Source organism: Myodes glareolus, chromosome 21 (genome assembly GCF_982192425.1).
Source record: "Myodes glareolus chromosome 21, mMyoGla1.1, whole genome shotgun sequence".
Lineage (NCBI taxonomy): Eukaryota > Metazoa > Chordata > Mammalia > Rodentia > Cricetidae > Myodes > Myodes glareolus.
In genome coordinates, this window is record NC_142046.1 from 9264405 (window position 1) to 9287966 (window position 23562).

General features: G+C 51.2%; 1 protein-coding gene across 3 annotated transcripts; it reads left to right on the plus strand.

The window, feature by feature from the left end:
* Positions 1 to 396: 396 nt before the first annotated feature.
* Positions 397 to 23295, plus strand: Lhx6 (LIM homeobox 6). Of its 3 annotated transcripts, XM_048432264.3 has the most exons (10): positions 397 to 1108; positions 2268 to 2339; positions 2715 to 2897; positions 3260 to 3381; positions 11307 to 11527; positions 13936 to 14036; positions 14237 to 14332; positions 14510 to 14684; positions 17900 to 18003; positions 21255 to 23295. In XM_048432264.3, exons 1-10 carry the CDS (start codon positions 641 to 643, stop codon positions 21273 to 21275), a joined length of 1563 nt encoding a protein of 520 aa, XP_048288221.2. In that variant the 5' UTR covers positions 397 to 640; the 3' UTR covers positions 21276 to 23295. The 3 variants fall into 3 exon arrangements, with proteins under 3 accessions (XP_048288221.2, XP_085537426.2, XP_048288222.3); XM_085681300.2 differs by lacking the exon at positions 2268 to 2339 and having other exon boundaries at positions 753 to 1108; XM_048432265.3 differs by lacking the exon at positions 17900 to 18003 and having other exon boundaries at positions 754 to 1108.
* The last annotated feature ends 267 nt before the right edge of the window (positions 23296 to 23562 follow it).

Genomic DNA, 23562 nt, shown 5'->3' on the forward strand with positions numbered 1-23562 from the left:
TGTGTTTGGGGACTGTGCCTCCTATCTACATATCCAGGTCTCTGCCTTTCCCTAACTTTCAATATTGTTAGAGCACCATGGAAGGTAGAAAGTGTAGCGAAGTAAATCTTGAAGTGAAGGTGGATGTCCCCAGCAATTGCTTAGGGGAACTACCCTCCCACTGCCACTAGCACACTGTTCTGACCCCAGTTCTAGTCAGTCCTTAGGAGCTAGTATAGGCTTTGGCTGTTCGGGAGCAGAGATATCTTTGCAGGAGAGTGAGGAGTGTGTAGATGTCCGGAATCTGAGGGATTGGTGTGAGCAGGTAACCATTTGCAACCACATGTACACAAATGTGCCCGGCTCGGCACGGCATCAACAGAGTGTGGCTTCACATGAAATCCAGCTCTGCAGATGGGCTGACCACGGATTCCTCTCGCACTTATGAACCGGCTGTGCGAGGGCGGTGGGTGCCCTTGAGGGAGAGGCGGTATTAGGAGCTGTGAGGTTGTAAGCCCGCCAGTGTCTTTGTATGTTAGCATGTTCCCAGAGTCTCTCTGTAGCGCTGAGTTTCAGCGTGTCTCTCGGTGTGTATGTCTCTTGAGTCTCTGCCTCCTTGTGAGTGTCTCGCTCTTCTTAGCGGGGAGGGGATTGGTCACGCATGACTCATCTTGAACGGAGCGGGGCTCCAGCGGCAGGGCGGTCGTCGCCGCAGCTGGAAGGGGAGGAGGACGAAGAGGAGGAGGAGGAAGAGGAGGAGGAGGAGGAAGAGGAGGAGGAGGCAGCAGCGGCAGCAGCAAAGGCAGCTGCAGGGACCTCTCCAAGTTTGTCGGGACCTTCTTCGGAGGAGGCAGTGGCGCCGGCAGCCAGGGAGGCCGAGACTGCGTTCAGGCCGGGGGCGGGGGCTGAGGCTGGGCCCGGGGCTGCGGGGCCCGAGCCTCGGCTCTCCAGCTCTCTCAGCAGCCTCTGCCCCCAGGGCGCCCGAGGCCCCCCTCCGCGCCGCTCGCGGTGCTGTGCGCCCGCAGAGCCCTTCGCTTCCGTGCCGATGTACTGGAAGCATGAGAGCGCCGCCCCGGCACTGCCCGAGGGCTGCCGCTTGCCAGCGGAGGGCGGCCCCGCCACTGACCAGGTGAGCTAACTGGAGAGTGGGTGAGCCTCCACGGTCTCGGGGCCAGCGGGAACCAGGATTCAGATCGGCCGGGCCCAGTGGGGCAGTAGTAGGGAGGAGGGGTGCTGGGTAAGCCCGAGGAGTGTGTGTCTGCGAGTGTGAGAGCGCGCGAGCGGGTGCGGGGGGGGGGGGGGGGGTCGCGGAAAGCGGGAACACATTATGCAAATGTTGGAGGAATTTCTCAAAAAGCGATTTAGCAAAGACATAGGCGAATCAAGAGGAGGCGAGGCCAGTATTGTCCGTCTGAATAGGCGCTGATAGCGCCGATGCGCCAGGGGTTGTGCCGGCGCAACGCTGAGAATCCCGACGCCCGGCCGGTCCCGGGCGCTCCGAGAGTCTGGAGGGTTCTCTTTCATCCTTCAGGAGGCCACTCTTTTCTCTTTTTTGGCCTCATTTCATTTGCCGATCTCGCCCTCTTTGACTCCAGGTTTCCCGTGGACTGGCCCTTCGAAAGGCGTTTGAATCGGTGTCAATATCCCCGCTTCAATTTCGCGGCGCGCGTCGGGCGGGAGGGCGGATGCTCCCAGTGCTCTGGGTTTTATTTTTCTCAACCACCACCACTACCACCACCACCCCCATCTCCTTTTTATTTTCTTTCTTTCTCTCTTTTCTCCTTTTTGCATTTTGTGCCTAGAGTAGGAGAAGGGAGGGGTGGAGGGAGAAAAAAATTCGATTTTTAATTACTACCATTAAAAAATCAAATTTGCAATTCTTTGGGCGGCCTGATGGATCTCACTGATTGACAGTTGGAATTGACACTCTGGCTACCTCTTATCTTGGGCATTCACGACAATTTCTAATTGCAGGTAGTTTGTGTGTGTGCGTGTGTTTTTTTCCCCCCTCAGAGGCTTGGATTGCAAAGGAACTAAGCGATTACTTCAAGAGCCACGGGTTAAGTGCAGGGAGAGGGGGAGAGAGAGGGAAAAAACCCAATCCAAATTCAAATTGCTTCATTAGAGAGACACCGCTTTTGTGGGGAAGGGCTTTAAATGCCCACTACAAAGTTAGGACTCATTGTTCGCCGCCGGTTTATATAACAGGCGCGGGGAGGCGCTGGGCTCTGACAGCTCCGAGCCAGTTCATCAGCCGCCGTCGCCTGCATTCCCTCCCCCTCCCCCAGGTGATGGCCCAGCCAGGGTCCGGCTGCAAAGCGACCACCCGCTGTCTTGAAGGGACCGCGCCGCCTGCCATGGTGAGTCCTTTGGGCTCGGCTTTCGGCCCTGAGTTCCCCCAAGAACACAGGCCAGAGCATCTCTGGCTCAGCCTTCTGGCTATCAACCTCTACCCCTGTGCTGGAGAATTGCCGATAGGAGCCGCCTCTCTTTTAACCTTGGTTTTTCTGGCCTGGAATGTGATCTTTGGCTACTTTCGCACCCAGGATACGCTGTGTTAAAAGTTGGGGGCCGCCCCTTCTTCTCCAATAGGTCCTTTCATTCTTGTCCTCCAGCCTAGGGCGAGACATCTCTGGCACATTTCGTTGCCAGTTGGTGCGCAAAGGAACCAGATTTGTCTTTATGGCAACTCTGGGTGTCCGACTTAGCGCTTCGCTTCCTCTTTCCCATTTTAGGCTCAGTCAGACACCGAGGCCCTGGCAGGCGCTCTCGACAAGGACGAAGGTCGAGCCTCCCCATGTACACCCAGCACACCGTCTGTCTGCTCGCCACCTTCTGCCGCCTCTTCCGTACCGTCTGCAGGCAAGAATATTTGCTCCAGTTGCGGTCTCGAGATTCTGGACCGGTATCTGCTCAAGGTGAGTCAAGATAGGTGTTGCCTACACATCGGCGAGCGTGAACTGTAGCAAAGTCCTGAGGACTGTAGGGAAGCAACGCCCTTGCCAGGCCCATTTTATTTGGCGTCCTAGTTCAGCAGCTGATGGATTGCGCAGCTTTGGTCTCAAGTGTGGGAGGTCTCCTTTTGCCCTGAGTTTCAACTAGAAAATAGGAAGAGTGTATTTCAATTTCCTTGAGCCTCCGTATTATAGAAGAAAACTGGGAAAGCCATACGCCCCTTCTGAGCTTCGGTGTCTCTCTCTGTAAATGAGAATGGGGAGGCTGGGGGCGGGAGTGAAAGAGGCCCGCGCTGAGCCGACCCCCCCCTCCACCCCCTCCCCAGGTCAACAACCTCATCTGGCACGTGCGGTGCCTCGAGTGCTCCGTGTGTCGCACATCGCTGAGGCAGCAGAATAGCTGCTACATCAAGAACAAGGAAATCTACTGCAAGATGGACTACTTCAGGTAGGCTGCGGCGGTTGGGCCAGGAAGTGCTGGTGCACGCAGATCTTGCATAGGCGTATCGAGGCCACTAGTGTGACCTGTGTTCTCCGATTCCTGAGCACTGCCATCCCAAGTGCACTACGTGGCTGGGGCACTAGCCCAGCCCTCCTGCTCTGCACGTCTGCTTAAACAGAAGGCTCCAGATAAAGAGCCAATACCAGCATGCATTCGGGTGGGCGATCTGTCTCGGGTTCCTACAGTCTGACGGGCCCGGGTTGCGGTTCTGGCTCGGTCTGTGGTCTTTTCAGAGTCTCATGTTCCAGCTGTGATTTGTCGAGCTTTGGCGTCCATGGTTCTGGCCGGGATCGGTCCGGCTCTTAGCCGTCGTCCGTCTGCATCTCTAGCTTTAGTTACAACTTGAAAGCAAGTTGTGTCGTGGCCTGTCTTGGGCAGGATCCTAAGTTAGGCTCAGGACTCTTGTTTTAGCTTTGCTTGGCTCTCAGTTTTGGGCTTGTATCTGCTCCAGCCCCAAGCGCCAACGCCACATCTCCAACCCTAGCCCAGCTCCTTGGCACTTAGTCTTAGGCACCAACCTCGATATCTGCCTCCGCCTCAACTCATGCGGTGATCCGCTTTTTTAATCTGGCGTCATGACTAGGTCCCAGATTCCTGTTCCCTTCACTGCTCGACCATCGTTTCTGTCCAGGCTTCAGCCCTGCCTAGGTTTAGGTTCTAGCTCTGGGCCTCCAGACCCGCTCTCGCTTTCAGAGCGTGGCGTTGCATATATCTGGCTACACTCTGTGCTGCTGCAGTGCCGAAAGCATGTTCCCTAGCGGCTTATGATCCATCCTTGCTGGTTGCACGGTCCCGCCCGGCGTTGGCCTTTCAAACTCTTGCAGGCTCCTAGTTTGGAGGCACACAGCAGGCGCCTGCTGACCAGGCCACGGGGTCGAGGTCACAGCAGTGCCCAGGGGCACGATGAAGGATTTGCCAGATCTAGGCAGGAAGCAGAGAATGTGCTGGAGAATGATGTGTAATTGGTTCCTCGGAGCAACGCCTTCTTTCAAATGCTTTCTCCGGAAGTGGATAAAGCTGCTCTATGATATACATTCCCCTACACACACACAGACATACAGACACACAAACACACACACAGACAGACACACACACCCTTCTCTTTCAAGAGAAGTCCTGATTCAGTCTTCCAGGGAAGACCTGGATCCCAGAAAGCTTGTAAGTCGGGGACTGTGGTGGGTGGCCACCCTCAGACTCTCTGAACCTCCAGAGACCTGGAAAGAAGTCCTTGAACCTAGGGGGGAAGTTAGCAGCATGTGGGACTGCAGTTCTCCAAGAAACCATGAGAAGCAGCCTTTTCCTTCATGTTGTGGGTGAGGGTGCTCTGCCTGCCTGTCCTAGGACCGGGTGCAGGGAGTCTGTATGGTCTGGAATCTGCAGTGATGCTGAAGATATGTCATTGAGCAGGGTCAGGGCATATGGACAGTGGGTATGCTCTGTTACAGAAAAACGTGTGCCTTGCTGTTCACGTGTGAGCCATGAGAACATAGGTCCTGCATGTGACTATGGAAACTTTGTGCATGCCCCGCCCCCGTGGTTTGCGAGGTGCTCAGGACAGGGAGCACATCGGGATTGGGATGTGGGAGGGCAAGTTGGGGTAAGAGGAATGGGACTTCATTCTCCCCCAGGGGTAAGGGTGTGGTATGAATGCAGAGCTTTCAACCGACCACTGCTGTGCACATATGCCTTGTGTGGTGTGGAACAAAAGGATGAGCTCCCCTCCATTTGATGTTTTATTGATTTAGTTTAGACAGAAAATGTCTATTACAGCTGTTTTCTAGTCACCTTCTGCACAAGGCCTAACTCCTATTAGGGAGAAGGGAGACAACTATCAGGAATCCCTTTGAACAAGTCAGCTACCAGGGAGCTCAAGAACCCACCAAGCTAATGTCTAGGCCTTCCATTATAGAATAAGGCCGGGCAGGTGCCTTCTTCTGGCTCTTCTGATGACAAGGGCCGGGGTAACCTTACCAACCTTATCCTGTGTCGGAATTCCTTCCCATTATCTCCATGGTGACTTGAGACTCCTTGGATATCATGCTTTCCAAAAGCTTGAAGGGCTAGCCAAAACTAGGCTCTTGATTCCATCATTTATAGCCCCCACCAATCCCCGGTCCACTGCACTGGTGTGGTGGATGGCTTGTGCAGCCAGCCTGATCAGAGGCAGGAAACAGAGCTCCGTGAGGCTAATTATGACCTTGGGCAAGTCACAGCATCTCTGCTCTGTTCCTTTCCAAAAAGACAGTCTCCTGGACCAAGGAGGCCACCAAGAGGGAGCAGTCTCCATAAAGGCTGATAAATGACAGTGAATATGAATGCTTCAGTTATAGCCATTATGGCCGTTGGCAGGCTGGATACCAGTCTTGAACCTGTGTTGGCATTTCCCCAGGCAGCCAGAAGAGTTGGACCTGCCTGTCCAGCTGGCCATTTCTGGGAAGAGGTTCTGACTGATAACCCTTTTCCAATGACAGGCGATCTCAAAACAAAACCAGATCCTAAGTTAAGAAAATAACGTGAATAAAGCTCACTTTGCCCAAAAGCGAGGGAAGAGCTGGGAATTTTCTGATCCCTCCTCTCCCTGACAGTCTCCATACAGGCACAAGTCATCTCTGGCAGCCTCACTAGTAACACAAATAATAAAACCCAGGACAGGGAGAGAAAAGGCCTGTAGAGCACCAGGAAAGGACTATTGTCTGATTGAGCAGCAACATAGACTCTTCCCAGAGAGTTGAATAATGGTGTGTGGGAGGCAGAATTCCCGCTCAAGAACTGGGGCTAAGAGAAGGCCAGGCATGCTACCCCAGGCCTCTGTTTCCTGAACCAGGGTCAAGGGTCTGATGGGGTGTGGACTGAAGTATTCTGCCAAAGGGAGGCATGAGCTTCCAAGAGGGTAGAGGAGAGCGGTGAGTAAGAGCTTGCCCAGGGCCTCAAGGAGTGGACATTTTGGGCTCCCAAGAGCATCTAACCTCTGACCTTGTTGTCCCCACAAAAGGGTTTTATTGCAGATTCTATCTCCTCTGTTCCCCTTCCCCAACAGTATCTCTTCAGTCTCCATTGGCAGAGTGGGGTGTTGATGGCTCAGAAATTAGATAGAGGTTGGGAAGAAACTCCAAGTTCAGCAGGGAGGGAAGTTGCAAAGCATGGGGGAATTATGGAGTCTGCTGCTGCTGCTTTGAATTGATTTCACTTGTGGGGGGCAGTTGGTTTCCCCCATTACGTGCCCTGGGCCTCAGTTTTTCCAATAGTTTCTCCAGAGAACTCACCAGCCATTGTGAGTTCAACTTGATTCTCCACTTCCCTACTACTCTTGGCAAGATCACCAACAAGGAAGTGAGGAAGTGGGGTTTGCTTTAATTTCTGTACTTTTTTGGTGGTGGTGGGGGCTTGAAACTATCCCCCATGCATGTGATTCCCCCTACACACATGCACACACACACACACACGCACACACACGAACTGAAGAAGATTTTGGTGTATGTGTGTGTAGAGGGGTCTCACGGTCCTTTTTTGAAGCATTCATTTCTCCATTGCCATCAACAAACACAGCCCACTGCAGCTAAGTGTGCCTACCTGCAGCTGTTGCCCTGTGTTCTGCTTGCCCTCGAAGCTCCTGTAGTCTCCTAGAACATTGTGCCCATTTGAGGCAAAGAAGACCCATGTGCTAGGAGAAAAGCCCGGGGTCATCCAATGATTGGGAGCACAGAGTGAGGCTACCTAACATCTTATCCGCTGTATTCTGTATCTCATTTAATCATGTGATCCACCCTGTATGATACATTATGAGAGGGGAAACTAAAGCTCTGAGGAATAAGGTAGGCTCACTAATAAGTAGTAATGCTCAGAGTAAGCACCATAGCCACCTGGCTCTAAAACTTCTTCCTCTAAGTGCCCCTATGCCTCTTCGACAGTCAAGATACAGCTGCCACTGTCTGCAATTGTGAGGCACATAGACCGGCAAAGACCTCTCTCTGCTATCGCCATGATTCTCGTCCAATTTTCCCTGTATGCTTGCATGGCCCCAGGGGCAGAACAGAAGTAATCTTTTCAGAAGTTGATAACTAGCAACTTTCCTGAGACCAAGGACCCTGGCCCTTATCCCTTTTCTCTTTGACAACGGGAATGGGAAACAGAGCGTTATAGGGGTGCAGTTGAGAGCCTTATAGTTCCAGGGCTAACTGAAGTTCCTGTTCTCTGCTTGGCTTACAACTCTTGGGGGTGGGAGGAGGCAGTCTTCTCTGGTTTTCCACCTTGAGTCCAAGCTCTGTATCTGGACTTCAGCCCCTTTCCTCAAAGCTAGGGTCCCAGGGGAGGCTAAGAGCCTGGCTCCAGCCCCTCACCCCGTGCAGAGAGGCCCAGCAGCAACCAGCTGTTGGGGGACAGATGTTGGGGGGGTGGAGAGAGCAGGGAAAGAAGGAGCCTCAGGCCAGGACCTCCAGTCAGGCTTAGGCTGCTGTTTAACCTTTTAATTGCTGGTTCTACAACCCTTTTCTTTTTAAAGGTTTTGATAGAAAGGAGGAAGCGGGGAGGGAAGAAGGGATTCACTTCTAATTCTCCCTGTTTACCTCGAGAAATCTACGGCTCTCTGTCTTAAACGTCTAAAACCCAAAATAAGTGATCTCCAGTTTCTTTCCGTCTTAAATGTAGGAGACCCCACCCTGAGCTTCATTTCCCCACGTAGGAACGAGCGATTTAGTAGGCGGGGGGAAGAGATTCCAAAGGGCTGGGGGCGGGGGTTAGATGCTCGTTCACCCAACAAATATTACGAGCATCTTCTATGTGTCCAGGGGAAGTAGATCTAGAAAATTGGAAAATGAGCCTGACCTGGTCAAGGGTGAAGTTCCGCCTACAAAACCGGCTAACCGGATTTCTGCTTCCCACTGTGGTGAGAGGGCTTGTTGGTATTCCTTTACGGTTGCTAGGATTTGCAGCCTCTGTCGGGCACCTCTCCACCCTGAAAACTCAAGGCCCTTTCCGTCTCCGCGTTGGGACCCTGGTGGGGAAGCGCAAGAAATTCAGATCTCACAGTGTGGGTGAGAGTGTCAGTAGAATCATCCCCCAAACCCTTAGGCAATCCCTCCACAGCTCCCAAGCATCCCTTTCTTGAAGTTTCGTTGTCTCCGCGTGACGCTGATTTTCGATGCTTCCGGAATAAAACGGCTGGATTCTGTCTCAAAGCAGAAATTTGTCAGTTTGTCAGACTTGGATCGTAGCTTCCCTTCGCTCTTTCTTGAGGAGACTTTGTATCTCGGGACACAATGCATCCAAACACTGGCAATAACCCTGCCACCATTTCTCCATTTCTCCATTCTAATTGGAGGAGGATGGTTTGGTTAACTGTGCCAATTTGTGGCATTTCAGTTTAGGGCTGAAGACAGCATTTGAGGTGATGTGCAGAGGGTGTGAGCGTTGCTGGCGAGTGGGTTACTGGCGGCACTTACCCCCGGAGGGAGGGGAAGAGAGTACTATGACCTATCTCTGTAGGTACCAAAGTGATTCCCGGGAGACTGGGACCAGGATCCCATGGAGTCAAGTGTGGGGATAGCGCGCACGCTGGGTACAGAGGACCCCTGCTCGCTGCTCGGATTGTCAGCCCTTGCCTACTCTGCCTTTCCTTCGTCTCCTATTGGCACTTCTCAGAATTTACTTCAGGAGTGGGCCAGCATTAGACCAAGGCCAATACTGTCCCCCTCTGGGATGCCAGGTGTCCTCATTTCCATTCCTGCTACTCCTAAGCGGTTCTAAGTCCTTCAGCACTTTGAGGGGACCTCAGCTCCCACCATGAACTCTGTGTTGTGTGGATTAAGTCAACTGCGGTTTTTGAATCTCTGACTCCAGGTGTGATAAATAAGTTTTGGAGTCTGTACTTCACTGGTTCCAGCAAAGATGATGGAGTGCACTGAGCTGGGAGGGGTGTGCTTAACAGGAAGAAAAAGCTTTGGGAAAGGCTGGTTGTTCCATCATCCCAAAGTACAAACATTAAAGCCTGCCTCCCATGGGTGGCCAAAAAGTGGTTTCATTGGGGCTACCACCAGCAGGACTGAGGGTGGGATATTGGCAAAGTCTCCATTTTCTGAGGGATTAGGAATAGAGACCACAAACTGTTCTAGACTCCTCCACAGGGAAGCCATGATTTCTGAGGGCACGGAAAAAAATCTACTTGGGTGGGGTAGGTGTTTGATTAGGCAAAGGGCTGAAGCTCAGCCTAAGCAAACCTAGAGGCAGGCGTGGGCAGCGTCCCTGGACTCCCTTTGTACAAGAGATTAATGTTGTGGAGTTTGTGTGAGAGTCAGAGGTGATGAATACGCTGCATCCCAGCATTCCCAACAGCCAATAACTTGAATTTGCCAAAACAGGCAATACCACGGTGTAACTGGAGTGAATTGTGCTGGGCTGTTTATCCACACACAGTAGTGTGAGTGTGCTTTCCAGAGGAAAGGTGCTGGCCTTGGAGACAGAAACATAAATCCTTTGGGTATACTTAACCCATCTCCAAGAACGCCAAGGACAAAAGGGGCAAGCCAAAGATTCAGATACTTAAAGAACAGTGTGATCAGTGCTGGTAGGGTGAGCAACAGTGGTAGACTCTGGGGGAAGGCATGGGCAGGGAAGGAATAACCTGCAAAGGCCTGGGGCTGGGAAAATGTTGGGGGTGGAGAGAACAACAAAGGACTGAAAATGATCTTCCACTGTGGGTGGGAGATACTGAAGATTAGGAAAGAGGTGGGCCCCAGGAGGATGCGGTCTGTTGGGTTTTGTAAATCTGAAGCATCTTGGACTAGACCCTACGGATAGCATGGAGCCACCAGAGACTATGAGCAGGTCGGGGACAGGATTCTGTGTTTATGCTAAAATGTTAGCTGCAGACTGCAGTGTGGATGATACATTGACACCAATCCTGGAAAGTAGGAGCTGAGTGCAGATGGGGCAGAGAGAAGAGCCTGACCGGGACCAGGACAGGAAAGGCTATCGTGGGGGCGGGTGAGAATGTCCGATATCCACGATATCCACGCTGGGGGGCTGGGTGATTGGTGGTCCTGCTTCCTGGATAGAGTGTGCACTGGAGGAGACAGGCTTAAGCAGGTGAGGTAGCACTTTAAGGAACTCCCAGCCTGGGATCCAGGCTGTAGCAACCTAAAAGCCCCCTTGCAAATAGCAAAGAAAGAAGGGGAAGGGACAAACAGACACGCAGAATGAAAAGAAGACATAAGGAACAAGCGAACATTTGATCTAGACTTTTTTTTTTTTCAATTAGTATTAGGATGTCGTGGGCTCCAGAGTTCGGGACTGCTTGGGTTGACTGCAAGGCACTAAACTCATAGTAGCAGTCATTGTTATGGTCATCTTCATAGCTCAGATCAAGGAAAATAAGAAGTAAAAGCAATTCAATGATCTGTGGGGTCACAAAGTCAGTGAGTGCATGCAGGTGTATCCTGAGGAAAGCTTCCTCTTTGGAGTCAGGCCTGCTGGGGTCCCTTCCTTGTGAGATGGGACTCAGCCTGTCCTAGGTCCTAGATTCCTGATCTCCTCCTCTGCAAAATGAGAACTGAGACTAAAGTCTGTGAAGGATTAGAATCTTGCAAGGCAGGCAATGCTCACAACTTTCCCTGTTTTGTACTGTAGTGTTTTCCTAACGCTCATGGAATATCATAATGAACAAATATACAAATGTTAAGTGGTTGTTGTAGAATATTTGAAAGACTTGGTAAAGCAAGAAGAAAATAAAAATCTCGCTCTCAATCATCTTGGTGAAACTTGGATGCACGGGAGTAATGGATTCAAGTGTAGGGACTTGCCATGTGAACCCAGGGCAGTGAGTGCCCTGAGCGATAGAGTGGGAGACTTTCTGAACTTTGTCCCCCTTTGTCCCGTAGCCGATTTGGAACCAAGTGCGCCCGATGCGGCAGACAAATCTATGCCAGTGACTGGGTGCGGCGGGCTCGCGGCAACGCCTACCACCTGGCCTGCTTCGCCTGCTTCTCCTGCAAGCGCCAGCTGTCCACCGGAGAGGAATTCGGCCTGGTTGAGGAGAAGGTGCTTTGCCGCATCCATTACGACACCATGATCGAGAACCTCAAGAGGGCCGCGGAGAATGGTACCCAACCCGTCCTACCCAGCACCTAGTCCCAGCCTTTCCCACCATCCCTAGCACCTAGGTATGGTCCGCACAGTTGTACCCGCTGAGCGGTCCTTGAAATATCTGAAAGTGGACTGGGGGTCGGGCGCGGGGAGGTTACACGTGGAGCATGCTCTCTGGCTCCATCATTTGTGTGGTCTCTTCTGGTCCTTGCACGGCGGCAGCCTACAAGCTCGTTGGCCTGTGGAGCACCCTACCCCACCTGCCAGCTATCTGGGCAGTCCTTTTCACTTCCTTATGGTTCACACAAAGCCAGAGGCTAAGGGTGGCTCATCCTGGATCAGGGATTCTGAATATAAAGGTTTCAAAGGGACCTGTGGAGACAAGGCTCCACCATACAATGCCAACAGCTGAGGTTTTCCTTTTTCTCTAAGGGATTCTTCCTGTCCTACATCTGTGCAAGATATCTAGATGATGGTCTAGAATGTTCCTTGAATCTCCTCTGGCTCTGACATTATGACCTTTTCCACGACAGATATCTCAGGATCAGGGTGAAAATCTTCCAGCATGCAAGGGGGGTTGGGGTGATGTATAAGGGGAGGTGGGGGACCCTAGTGGATCTATGGACAGAAGCAGCATAGTTCTGCTCTCAATGCAGCTGGCTGTGTAAGTCCTTACAACACTTTTAGGAGCTTTGTGCTATTTGTAGCTAGGAAAGAGGCAGAGGTTATTTGCAGCATGTGCCTTACCAAAGGTTATGTCTAGGAGGTCTGCTAGGGCCCTAAAGCCCGATTTTTTAACTGTCATAACACAGCACACTACACTCTGATACTTCATCCCTATGCTCCAGAACCCCCTTCAACAGCCAGGAGACTCCTGAGATGTGCTTGTCTCTGTGAGTTTCATTTTTCCCATCTGAAAAAAATAGGTACAGTAACCCTTAAGCTGTTTGATTTTCTTGGAATATTAATATTGCACAGCTCCTCTCAAGAAGCATGGACTTCCCTACCTCAATGTCTGGGTACCAGTGGAGGGCTAGTCAGGGCCAACAGTGTGTTACTGGCCGTGGCCTCGCCCTAGGTGATCACTTTCTCCTGCTAGGATCAGTAGCTAAATGGGGAGCAATTGAACTTGGGGCACATTGAAGTTTCCTGTAGCGCTGGACAAGTCGGCAGTGGAGCTGGGTTGGGAGTCAGCTTCCTCTACATCATGGTTAATCAGTAAACCACAGGCCTGTAAACCACTCCTGGACCACCCAGGGGATGGACATCCTACGCGGGACAGCTTGAACACTTGGGGCTTCTGGTCACTGACCATCAGCGTTAACCATTGCTTTTAAACAAAACAACACACACATTCATTATAGAAAAATGAGGAGAGGTGGTTCAGAAAACTTTGAGATGTCGTTACTCCCTGTTTACATTCCCATTTTTTTTTCTTTGTACATATATTTTTCCCCTTCTGCATAGTTCTTTCCCCCATTAAAATGTTACAACAAACTGTGAGCAGAGGTTATCCCTGAGTGGCAGAGTCACTGGTAACTTTCCCCTTCTTAGTGCTTGCCAGAGTTTTGGGCTTTTGATAAGAACAGTGTATTATTTTTGTATTCAGAAAAATGAAGTATTAAAATGGGAATGTATCTGCTGGTTTACAATCATAGCTGCAAAAGTTCTATAAAAACAGACAGTACCTAAGATATATCCTAGTTAGTAAACCATACTTTGGAGAAGGTAAAATTTGATTCTTTTAAATACTTCAAAAGTTGCTGGGCATGGTGGCACACACTCCCAGCACTCAGGAGACAGAGGCAGGTGGATCTACATGAGTTAGAGACCAGCCTGGTCTATGGAGAGAGTTCCAGGACAGCCAGGGCTACACAGAGAAACTCTGTTTCCAAACACCAATAGTAATAAATAAATGAAATAAAGAAAAAAAGAAAAGAAAAAGGCACTGAAATACCGAAAGTAAAAAGTCACACAGTGATACTCTTGGAGGTAGGCCACTGGAACTACTGGAACCTTCCTACCTCTTCCCATTGTTTCTGAGAAATTGGGATTATAATTTCTGCAACCGCATGCTTTTGTTTTTATCTCCACCTTGGTTTTCCTCCAATTTACCTAGGAGGGACGTTAGGGTCAGACAGGCTCCAGATCTGAGACAGAGAATCTGGGGTTCCCACCCAGGAGCTTTCTTCTTTCTGAGCCTTAGTTAGTTTCCTCTCTTTAAAAAAAAAAAAAAAAAAAAAAAAAAAAAAGGCGATAGTATGGAGAGGAGCTCTAGGCTCGGGGACTATGACCTTGAGATCCTAGCTCCCAGCCACCTCGCTCCTGACCCTTCCAGGGACAAGCTCCCCCCCACCCGGTCCTTTCCAGGCTGCCACTAGAAGAGATGGGGACGCGTGGTCAGCCGCTTCTGTCGCCCCCCAGGGAACGGTCTCACGTTGGAGGGGGCAGTGCCCTCGGAACAGGACAGTCAGCCCAAGCCGGCCAAGCGCGCGCGGACGTCTTTCACAGCAGAGCAATTGCAGGTACGCAACCCCGACCCTTCCGCTAGCCCGGAGACGAGTGGGCGGGGCCTCGGAGTGGGCGTGGCTGTGTGGGACTTGCGACTCCACCGCCAAGTGCGGGGACCCGCGGGAGGCCGCGACGGCAGAATTGCCTGGGGCGTGGCCTCGGGCCCCGAGCCTCTGATTGGGCGGAGGTCTCAGGGCCCTCGTGTGCTCCGCAGGTTATGCAGGCTCAGTTCGCGCAGGACAACAACCCCGACGCGCAGACGCTGCAGAAACTGGCGGACATGACGGGCCTCAGCCGCAGGGTCATCCAGGTGGGGCTCCGGGGTCTCGGCCTTCAGGTCTGGGGCGGGCCTCGGGGCGAGCGCTGGAGCTCGTAGCGGAGGGTCGCGGGTGCACGTGGCCGACCCTCTCCAGTGTGGCCTAGGTCCCCTGGCGGCACGGCTGACCCTTTCCCGCGATTGCTGAGACTGCGGAGGCTGTCGTTCCAGGTGTGGTTTCAGAACTGCCGAGCGCGTCATAAAAAACATACACCGCAGCACCCGGTGCCGCCCTCAGGGGCGCCCCCATCCCGCCTCCCTTCCGCCCTGTCCGACGACATCCACTACTCTCCGTTCAGCAGCCCCGAGCGGGCGCGAATGGTCACCCTGCACGGCTACATCGAGAGTAAGTGACAGCGATTCTGGGGCCGCCAGGCCTGTGGGGAAGGGGACGCTGAGAAGTGCTCCTCGGTTTTTAGACGGGGTGGGGGGATCTGAAGAAGATTAGTGGATGAAGATGGGGGGGTCAATTTCCCTCCCTTCCTTAGTGGGTCCGGCCCTTGGTAGAGGGAACAAATAGTAAAACTTCAAGCAGCCACTGTGTATGTGCTTGGGATGGGGCAGGAACCTGCTTCTGATGGGCAAGACAGCCTATATATAGGAAAGACGCCAGGTGGGAGTGTGTGGGGATGCAGGAGCCAGAGGAGCATTGCCTCTAAGCAAGCTGAGCTCCGAAGGATGGGCTAGACTTACTGAGGAACATACAATGGGGAACTCAAAGTGGGCAAACCCTGGCTCAAAGGGCATCCTGGCATGGGTGCATTTGGGGAGCAGAGGCCAGGATGGCATGACCACCCAGGGCTGTGAGGCCTTTGGACAAGTCGCAGACTCTCCTCCAACCTTTCCGTTTCCTCATCTGTGAACTAGAATAGCGATAATGCCTGTCAAGGATATTGAGAATTGAGTGACATGGGCATCCAACAAATGTGTACTCTGAGTGCCTCCTGTGTTCTTAGCACTGAGATAGAAGAGTCAGTAAGTAGGTCAGAATTGCATTGCTCCTGGGACTCGGACAAATATCTCCATCTCAGTCTGTCCCTCTCTTTCTCCTCCCTCCTTCCTGGAGTCCATGTGGGCAGGATAGCAAGTGGTCCCAATAGAGACAGTAAGGGGTAGGATGTGGGTGGGCGGTGAGCACTAGAGAGTGGGTGGGTCATGGCAAAATGATCTTGAAGCAGTCAGTGAATCTGCTACTGAGCAGGTGCTTATTACAGAGTCTCTTTCCCTTTGGGGTCGTTTCCTCAAGCTGGGTATGACAAAAAAAAAAGTCATACACACACATACTCTCAAGCAATCATCTGTGAACTCCAACTAAAAGGGGAAAGAAGGGACCAAACTCTTGCTTAGAGAGCACCTGCCTTGTGCCCGAGGAGATGCCTTCCAAGGCTCTGAACGTCATTGGTCATTCTTCCATTACACACTAGGAAACTAAAGGGGCCACTGTTGAATGACTGAGTGTGGACTGTGGTGTTGTAACTGCCTGGGATCAAGCTACAAAGCTCCTTCCTAGCTTGGGGAAACTGGGCAAATTTCTTAGCTTCCTGGATTGCTAACCAGTGTCCTCATTTGTTAAAACAGGGACCGTGAGAGTAGCTCCCCTCAAAGCAGTACTGTGAGCAACACTGAGATAACTGACTTAAAGGCCCCATTAAGCACGTACAGGCTAAACATCAGCTGCTTTGGGATGCAAGGGGCAGAGCCCTGTATGCTGTGCCAGGCTGCCAGCTGGCACTGTCTCTAGACAGTTCCATTTCTGAACCTTCTCACCAGGAGGGACACTTTCTCCCTTTTGTTTCTAAACAATGACTTAATGTCCAGCCTGAATAACACCTATTAAACACTTGCTGAAGGTGCCAAAGACTAGGGACTCTCTTGGCAGCCAGCTAACACGTGGTGTAGAGTGGTAATGAGTCTAGGTGACTTCTGTCGAGAGTGGATCAGGACTCTGTTCATGTATTCTGCAGATCAAGCCTAGATTTGTCTTTGATTCTGGAGTCAGGACATGCACACCTCTGCTGCGTGACTAAAGGACAACCTAGCCGTTTGCTTTGCTGTGAACTGAAGACAAGAAGTCTTGGATTTTATAAAATGTTAAGGCTGTGAACTTAGTTAGGGTTTAGAAGTGAACCCAAGCAGGGGTGGGCGGGGTGCCATTCCATTTACAGTCAACTAAATTCAGTGCTTAGAATCTAATTTAAAATAATTAAAAAAAAAAACCTTTGGAACCAGATTCCAGAAAATGTACAGACACAGTTTTTGAGTAATTTGAAGCTGTTCAGAAATGTCTTGTAAGAATTAAATAGGATTGCCTTACCCTGCAGAGGAGAGAATTGTGTCTCGGGCATAGCAACTTGGCCCAACTGACTTATCACTTGCAAGTGTCTGTTTAGGCTTCATTGTGAGCAGGCAGGGCAGTCTGGAGAAGAGACAGGCAAATGAATGCTTACCCATAGTGGTAAGCAGGCTGAAATGCGTGAGAGATTTGGAACAGAACCAATAATAAACTTTTCTCAACAGTTTTAGATGTTGGAACAGGGTACAGAAGTTCAGATAACAAACATTTAAAGAGTACCTTGCAGGCACTGGAGAGATCACTCAGCAGTTGACCGTACCGACTGCTCTTTAGGAGGATGGGGACACCAGCTGGAGAAGGCTCGGGATTTGCGAGCACTGGCTGCTCTTCCAGAAGACCCTAGTTCAATTCTCCAGCACCCACATGGCAACTCACAACTGTCTGTAACCCCAAGATCTGACACCCTCACACAGACATACTTACAGGCAAAACAGCAGTGCAGATAAAATAAAAATAAATAAATTTTTAAAAAAGAGGATAAGGGTTTGATTTCCAAAACTCACAGCAGCTCAGTAACTCCATTTCCTCCATGGGCACAAGCACATGCATGTAGAGCACAGACATACATGCAGGCCAGGCACACATATACATAAGCTAAAATAAGAAAAGAGTGCCTTGTATATTCTATGCCTCATCCTAGGTACCTGAAAGTCAGTAAGATCAGCCGTGCATGAGGGAATGTCATAGAGACTGCATTTTAGTTGATGAAGAGACAATATTAAATAAACAATGAAATTATATGTAAGTTGGGTGACTAGGGCTAGTCAAGACAAAATGAAGTGCAGTCAAGATTAAAAAAAATGAAGGACGGGCCTGTTTGTTGGGCTGCAGTTATAAGCAGAGCGGTGAGGACAGAATCTCCTAGGGTGCAGAATCTCCTAAACTGCCTGTGTTGGTGCTCTGGAAATCAGAATGTGTGGGTGAGGATCTGAACAGATGGGCACATCCTTCTTTGCAGGAGGGCCTCAGTACATTTGTATAGGAATGTTAACTTACCAGTGAGCTGGGTTGTAGCACAGGATAGAGTCCTACACATACATAGCATTGCAACCGACTCTTTTGGGATTGTTCCCAGAGCCACCCAGGTGGCAAGCCACAGAGCTAGAGCTCTGGGTTAATGGTCAGGCTTCAGCTTTCTGAGCACACAGCAGGCGGGGATCCTGTGTGGTGCCTGGGGAATGGGCTCCAAGGCATCCTCTCGTCCACAGGTCAGGTACAGTGCGGGCAGGTGCACTGCCGACTGCCTTACACCGCGCCCCCTGTCCACCTCAAAGCCGATATGGATGGGCCGCTCTCCAACCGGGGTGAGAAGGTAAATGGAGCCTGGCTGTTTCTGGTGGGTCAGAGCCTTCCTGCTGGGAATGGGTTTCTGGCAGTATCCCCTGTCACTGGATGGGTACCATGCCATGCTGTGGCAGATCACTCAGGCCCCCAGTGTGTCCCCAAGGCCGTCATCAGAGCAGCTTCTTGTGTGTTTCATGTGCCTGACTTCTCTGAGGTCATCCTTGTAACCCTGTCCCACCCACGGGCAGCGAAAACATCTTATTTACCTACTTTGAATTTACTCATGCTTGGAGGTTCTGGAGAGGGTTTCTGTCCTACACCGGTCCACTTCCCATGTCATATCCCGTTTTTCTATTTATTTCTGTCTGTTGGCAGTACCTGATTGTCTAGGGCCGGTGGGTTCCAGGAAGAGAAGCCCACATGTGACCCCGGATCCACTGGCAGGGCCTTCTCTGTGGTAGCGAAGCTTTGGTCACTCCAGGATTAATACTGAATTTAGTAAAGAGTGCACAGATGTCGCTCAGTCTCGTGGCTTGGTTTAATCTTGTCCACATGACAGGTGAAAGTAGCTAGGTCTACTTTAGATGTAACCAGCAGTGGGTAGGAACGTCATCTCTTCAGTTCTGATATACCACATAGTTAATCCTCAAAGCCATTGTCCCCAAGCTGCTCCTTATTTCAGATGTGGAGAGCCAGAGGCCCAGAGCCTGGGTGAGGGAAAAGTGGTGAGAAACAAAGCCCTAAGGATGCTAGGTGGGGGCCTTGGACTTTACCAGGCATCTGGGTGATGGTGGTCCTCAGTGAAGCTGGGTAGGGTGATCATGGGGGAAGCAGAAAGCTCTTGGTGCGCCTTAGACTCCCAGAGGCAGCTTGGGAAGGTGCTGATCCTCAAGCCAGGGGTAATGAGGAGCTGGAGGCCAGCGTGAGTGTCGCCCGGCTCTTGTAATTCTGATGGGGAAGAGGACACTACTGAGGAAAGGCTTCCTCACTGCTCTCCAAAACCTGCTGTGCACAGGGCTTCCTAGGAGGTGGGCGCCGTGGGGCGGGGCTGGAGGGTGGGGGTCCGGAGGGCCCAGCAGGATGGTATAGTAGCATTGCCTGAGACTCTGGAGAGCAGGCTCCAGGAAGATGAAAGTTACTGACTGATGAGCTTAGCACTTTGTACCTTTATAAAGTTAGCACTTTATACACACTGGCTGACACCTCCCAGCTGCCTTTGGTGTGGGCATGGCTGTCTCTTTTTCTTTCTTTTTGGCGTTTTGTTTTTGTTTTTTGAGGCAGGGTTTCTTTGTGTAGCCTTGGTTTTTCTGGCACTCACTCCCTAGACCAGGCTGGCCTTGAACTCACTCACAGAGACCCACTTGACTCTCCCTCCTGAGTGCTGACTTGAACCTGGACTCGACACTGGGACTGCACAGGGCGAGCACATAACCTCTGCCCTCAAGGGCTCTGTGGTATAGATAGGTTTGGGGCAGTTACATTGTAGGGTGATGGAGCAGACAGAATGGGAGTCAAACGTGACCCCAGAAGATTCAGAAGAGGAAGTGAGTGACAAGCTCAAGGGGAGAGGCAGGGAAGAGAAGGGCATCCATGTCAAAAGAACAGCTGGTACAAAGGCATGGGGACGACAGAGCTAGAAGGACTGCGGCTGCTCAGTGTGGTTGAGGCCCAGGGAGGTAGGGGAACTGATAGAGGCCCAGTCCCTGGAGTGAAGGGTTTGAGTCAGGAGCTGCAGCAGTGCACAGGGTTGAGCTCAGAGGAAAGCCTTTGCTTCCCGGTTCAGTTTGAAAGATGAGCCAGGCTGGGTGATGGCAGCTTGGCTCTAGGTTCTTGGCCTCTGGGTTTGTTTGTTGAGCCAGAAACCCTCGCTCTGGGCTGTGTCCCCAGTTTTGTAGCCAGAAGCTCTGTGGTACAGTGTGTGTCCTTCCTTCATGACCTATTACCCTCTTGCTGTCAGGCCTGCTTGCCAGCTCCTAAGCACCTCTGTTAGCCACATCTGCTCATGCATGTGTGTGAAGTCTGCTGGCTACATGTGTAGGGCGGGACAGACCGACGACAATTTTAGCTTTATTCCAAGTCCTTCTGGGAAACCTATGAGGATACTCAGAGTCCCCTTGGTGCTAGTCCACTTGTTCACACTAGTTCTGGCAGCCAGGCAGTGGTGGCGCACACCTTTAATCCCAGCACTTGGGAGGCAGAGGCAAGTGAGTTCAAGACCAGCCTGGTCTACAGAGAGAGTTCCAGGATAGCTAGGGCTGCAAAGAGAAACCTTGTCTTGAAAACTAAAAGCCAAAAAAGAAAGAAAAAGAAAGAAGGACTAATGCTGGCCTGGCCAGTCCTGATCACTGGAGCACGGTGGAGCTTCCTATGTCCACAACATCATTTGGCCCCACATTACCTGTTAAGTTCTGAGAACTACATTTCTTCCTGGTCATATACCCTGATCCCATAGCTCTAGCACGTAAAAGGGTCTTAGAAGTCAGGGTTGGTTGGCTTCCATCAGGTGGAAGGAATGTAACCTGCATAGAAAGGTCTGACCAGAGTTATTTCCTAATAGGAGCTCAAAGCCAGGGGTCTGAAGTTCAGGCCCAGAGGGATGGGGTGTCCAGGGCCGGGTGAAGCATAGAGTACGAACTTCTGAAGTCAGGTGACCCAGAGTCCCAGATCTGCCACCTCCTCCCCAGAAGACCATGAAGTACAATTAGCTTCTTGCAACTTGAGTTTCTGCCTCTGCTTAATGGGGCTCTAATCATTTCTGCCATCCTACAATGCTGTAGAAACGGGAGGCAGTGTGTGTGACGAGCCCACACAAGTGCCTGGTGCACAGAAGGTACTCAGCAGCTCTTGCTTATAACATCTTCTCAGTGCTCCCCTACATATGGGAGATATGGATGCCTGAACCTCCACATGTATACCCATGATAAGGCTCAATTCATAGTTGGGCAAGTCAGAGATTAATAAAATGGCAAATAATAGAACAGTCACAATATGCTGGGTAACTGTGCTGCTTCGTTCCTGGGTCCAGACAAGAGCACACAGTGGCTCTCCGCTGCTGCCCTTGCTCAAGAGACATTGCCATCCCGATTTACACATGAGGAAACGGGCTAGGAGAAGGGAAGTGAGCTGCCCAAGGTCTCACAGGACGTAAACTGAGGGCTGGGGTTCAAGCTCAGGTCTAAGCTCTGGAGCCCCACCATTGTTCTCCAGGCCTTGAGGTTCCCTGGGCTGCCTGGTGGGAAACGCACCAACTCAGCCACTTGTGTTGCCCTTCTCTTGCAGGTCATCCTTTTTCAGTATTAACGCTACCGGCACTTGCGCATCTGTCCATGGGCACCGCACAGCTGCCCCTCAGCCGCTGAGATTCAGCATCCAGCTGTGGCCAGGGATCCACCACCTCTGCATACAGTCTCACCCACTGCCATCCTGCCCTCTGCCAGTGGTCACCCCAACCCAGACCTGGTCTTTCCCTCTTTGAGAAGGCAGGTTCCCTGAAATGTGGCACCAGCATGAAAACATCAGCCTGTCCTTCCTCATCAAACAGGAATCGTAGTTGACGTCGGCTCACAGCAGCAATGGCAAACTGAATCGCGAGTCACCAACAGCCTCCTACTTCACAGGTTTTCTCCCCACACACATATTGGCCTTTATTTACTACTTTCTTAGAACCATCTCTGAATTCTGAATAGCCAACAACCCCCAACATTATATACTCTGTTGCTTTTGTCTGGAAAACTCTACAGTGTTTGTGGGATGTCCCCAAAGGAAAGCTATGTTCTAATTTTATCATTTCCATCTGTCTGGTTATGTCAAGTTAACTCAGAAAAAGAAGAGATCCTGACCAACCCTGAGAGGCCCAATAGGGCGGAGATGGAGGCCTGCCCAGATGAAGAGGCAGAGGGGCAGGCAGGGGTGCGTGCCAGAGAACACCCCCCATTGGCTTGGAGGAGTGGGACTGGGTACACTGGACTTGGTGGGGCGCTGACCGTTTCATGGAGAGAAAAGAGCAAACTTGGGGAGGGGCCTCCCCTACCAGCTACACAGCAGGAGTCAAGGACAGTGTGTCCTCTGCATAATGGCACTGCTGAGTGTTTGGGTGGGCTGGCATCAAGGACCCTTGTTGACCACTTCTCAGTCGTGAGAGGAGGCCTGAGCCAGTCTTCTCTGGGGGTGGGGTGGGACCATTCATACAGATCAAGGAACAGAACCCAGTGAAATGGTGGTCCAAATATTAGTTCCGATTCATGCTGCAGTGAAGAGAGGTGCCCATGACCTCAGTGAGTAGCCAAGCCCAGGCTTTCAGCCGGCACCTCTGCAATTTCCCCACCAACTCTGAGCAGAGCCAGCTCCACCCACTCCTGAGAGCAGAGGCCAATTCCAAATAAAGGTCTCAGGGTACACAGGTTCCCTTATGTTTTCTGGGGTGCCCATTTGTCCCACACTTATCCTGTAATTATTCAACTACTTGGTGGCCTGATGCGCTTCTCACTAGAGGCTGCTAGCAGCATGTTTTCGCCAAAGTCCTCCTCCTTGCTTTGAGAAGGAGACTCCAGGACAGGGAAGGCAAGTTTCTAGAATGGATGCAGTTGCTGTCCTTACTTCACCCATGACAGACATCGCTAACTATCACAGCACTCTATCTCACGGAGTCTGGATAAGGTTTCAGAATCCCCATGCTTGAAATTAGCACTTGATGAGAAGGACTGTGCTATTTGCTGTGGGACCTGGAGGAGGGTTAGGCATGGGTGCCGCCCCGGAAGGGAACTTTCATCATTTCCCTTCCAAAATTGTCAGCTGACTGAGGACAAAGAGAAAGCACCTCCCAGAATGCCATGAGCGTGGTTCAGTTCAGAACTCCAGCAGTAGCCTGTGCCAGGCACTGACTCTAGCAGGAGGAACCTGGTCTGATCTGGCTTTGGGGAACCCAGATCTTTCCTCTGATTTTGCTCCTAATGATCAAAACCCCAATTGCAACCATGTGGGAAGTGATCAGCTGAACCCAGGTCACTCGTACCCACTCTGCCTTGAGCCTTCCCCCAGGGTCTAATTTTTGTGTGGATCACGTGGCAGTAGCATGTTGCAGTTCAAATGTCTCCACTACCCTGTTCAGAACAGCCTGGGAATGTACAGGCCGTCAAGGCTATTTATTTAAATACACACAAAAAAAGGGGGGAACACACAAACGGAAAAAATAGTAAGCACTTTTTTTTGTAAAACCAATGTCTGTTTTGTTACATACCTTTCATGTCGTGCTTTGTAAATGTCTTATTTGTGTAATAAATAAAGTTAATGCAAGTAGAAGTGCTGGCACTTAAATCCAGAATATGATGGGATTCCATTTCTTTCTTGCTCTTCGGTTAAGGATTTAGGTCTGAGCAGTGGACTATGCTGAGGCACGGTGACGGGTTTCTTCTCTAACATTGTATCATCCCGTGTATTGACTGCTTTGTGGGAAGCCAGGCTGGCTGTTGACCTCTGTTCTGCTCTCTGAATACCAACTGTCTGCTGTGTTCTGTGCTGCTCTGCCTCAGAGAAACCTCAGTCTGACCAGTGCTGTCCACAGACATTCCTCTCATATGCTAGGGAACTG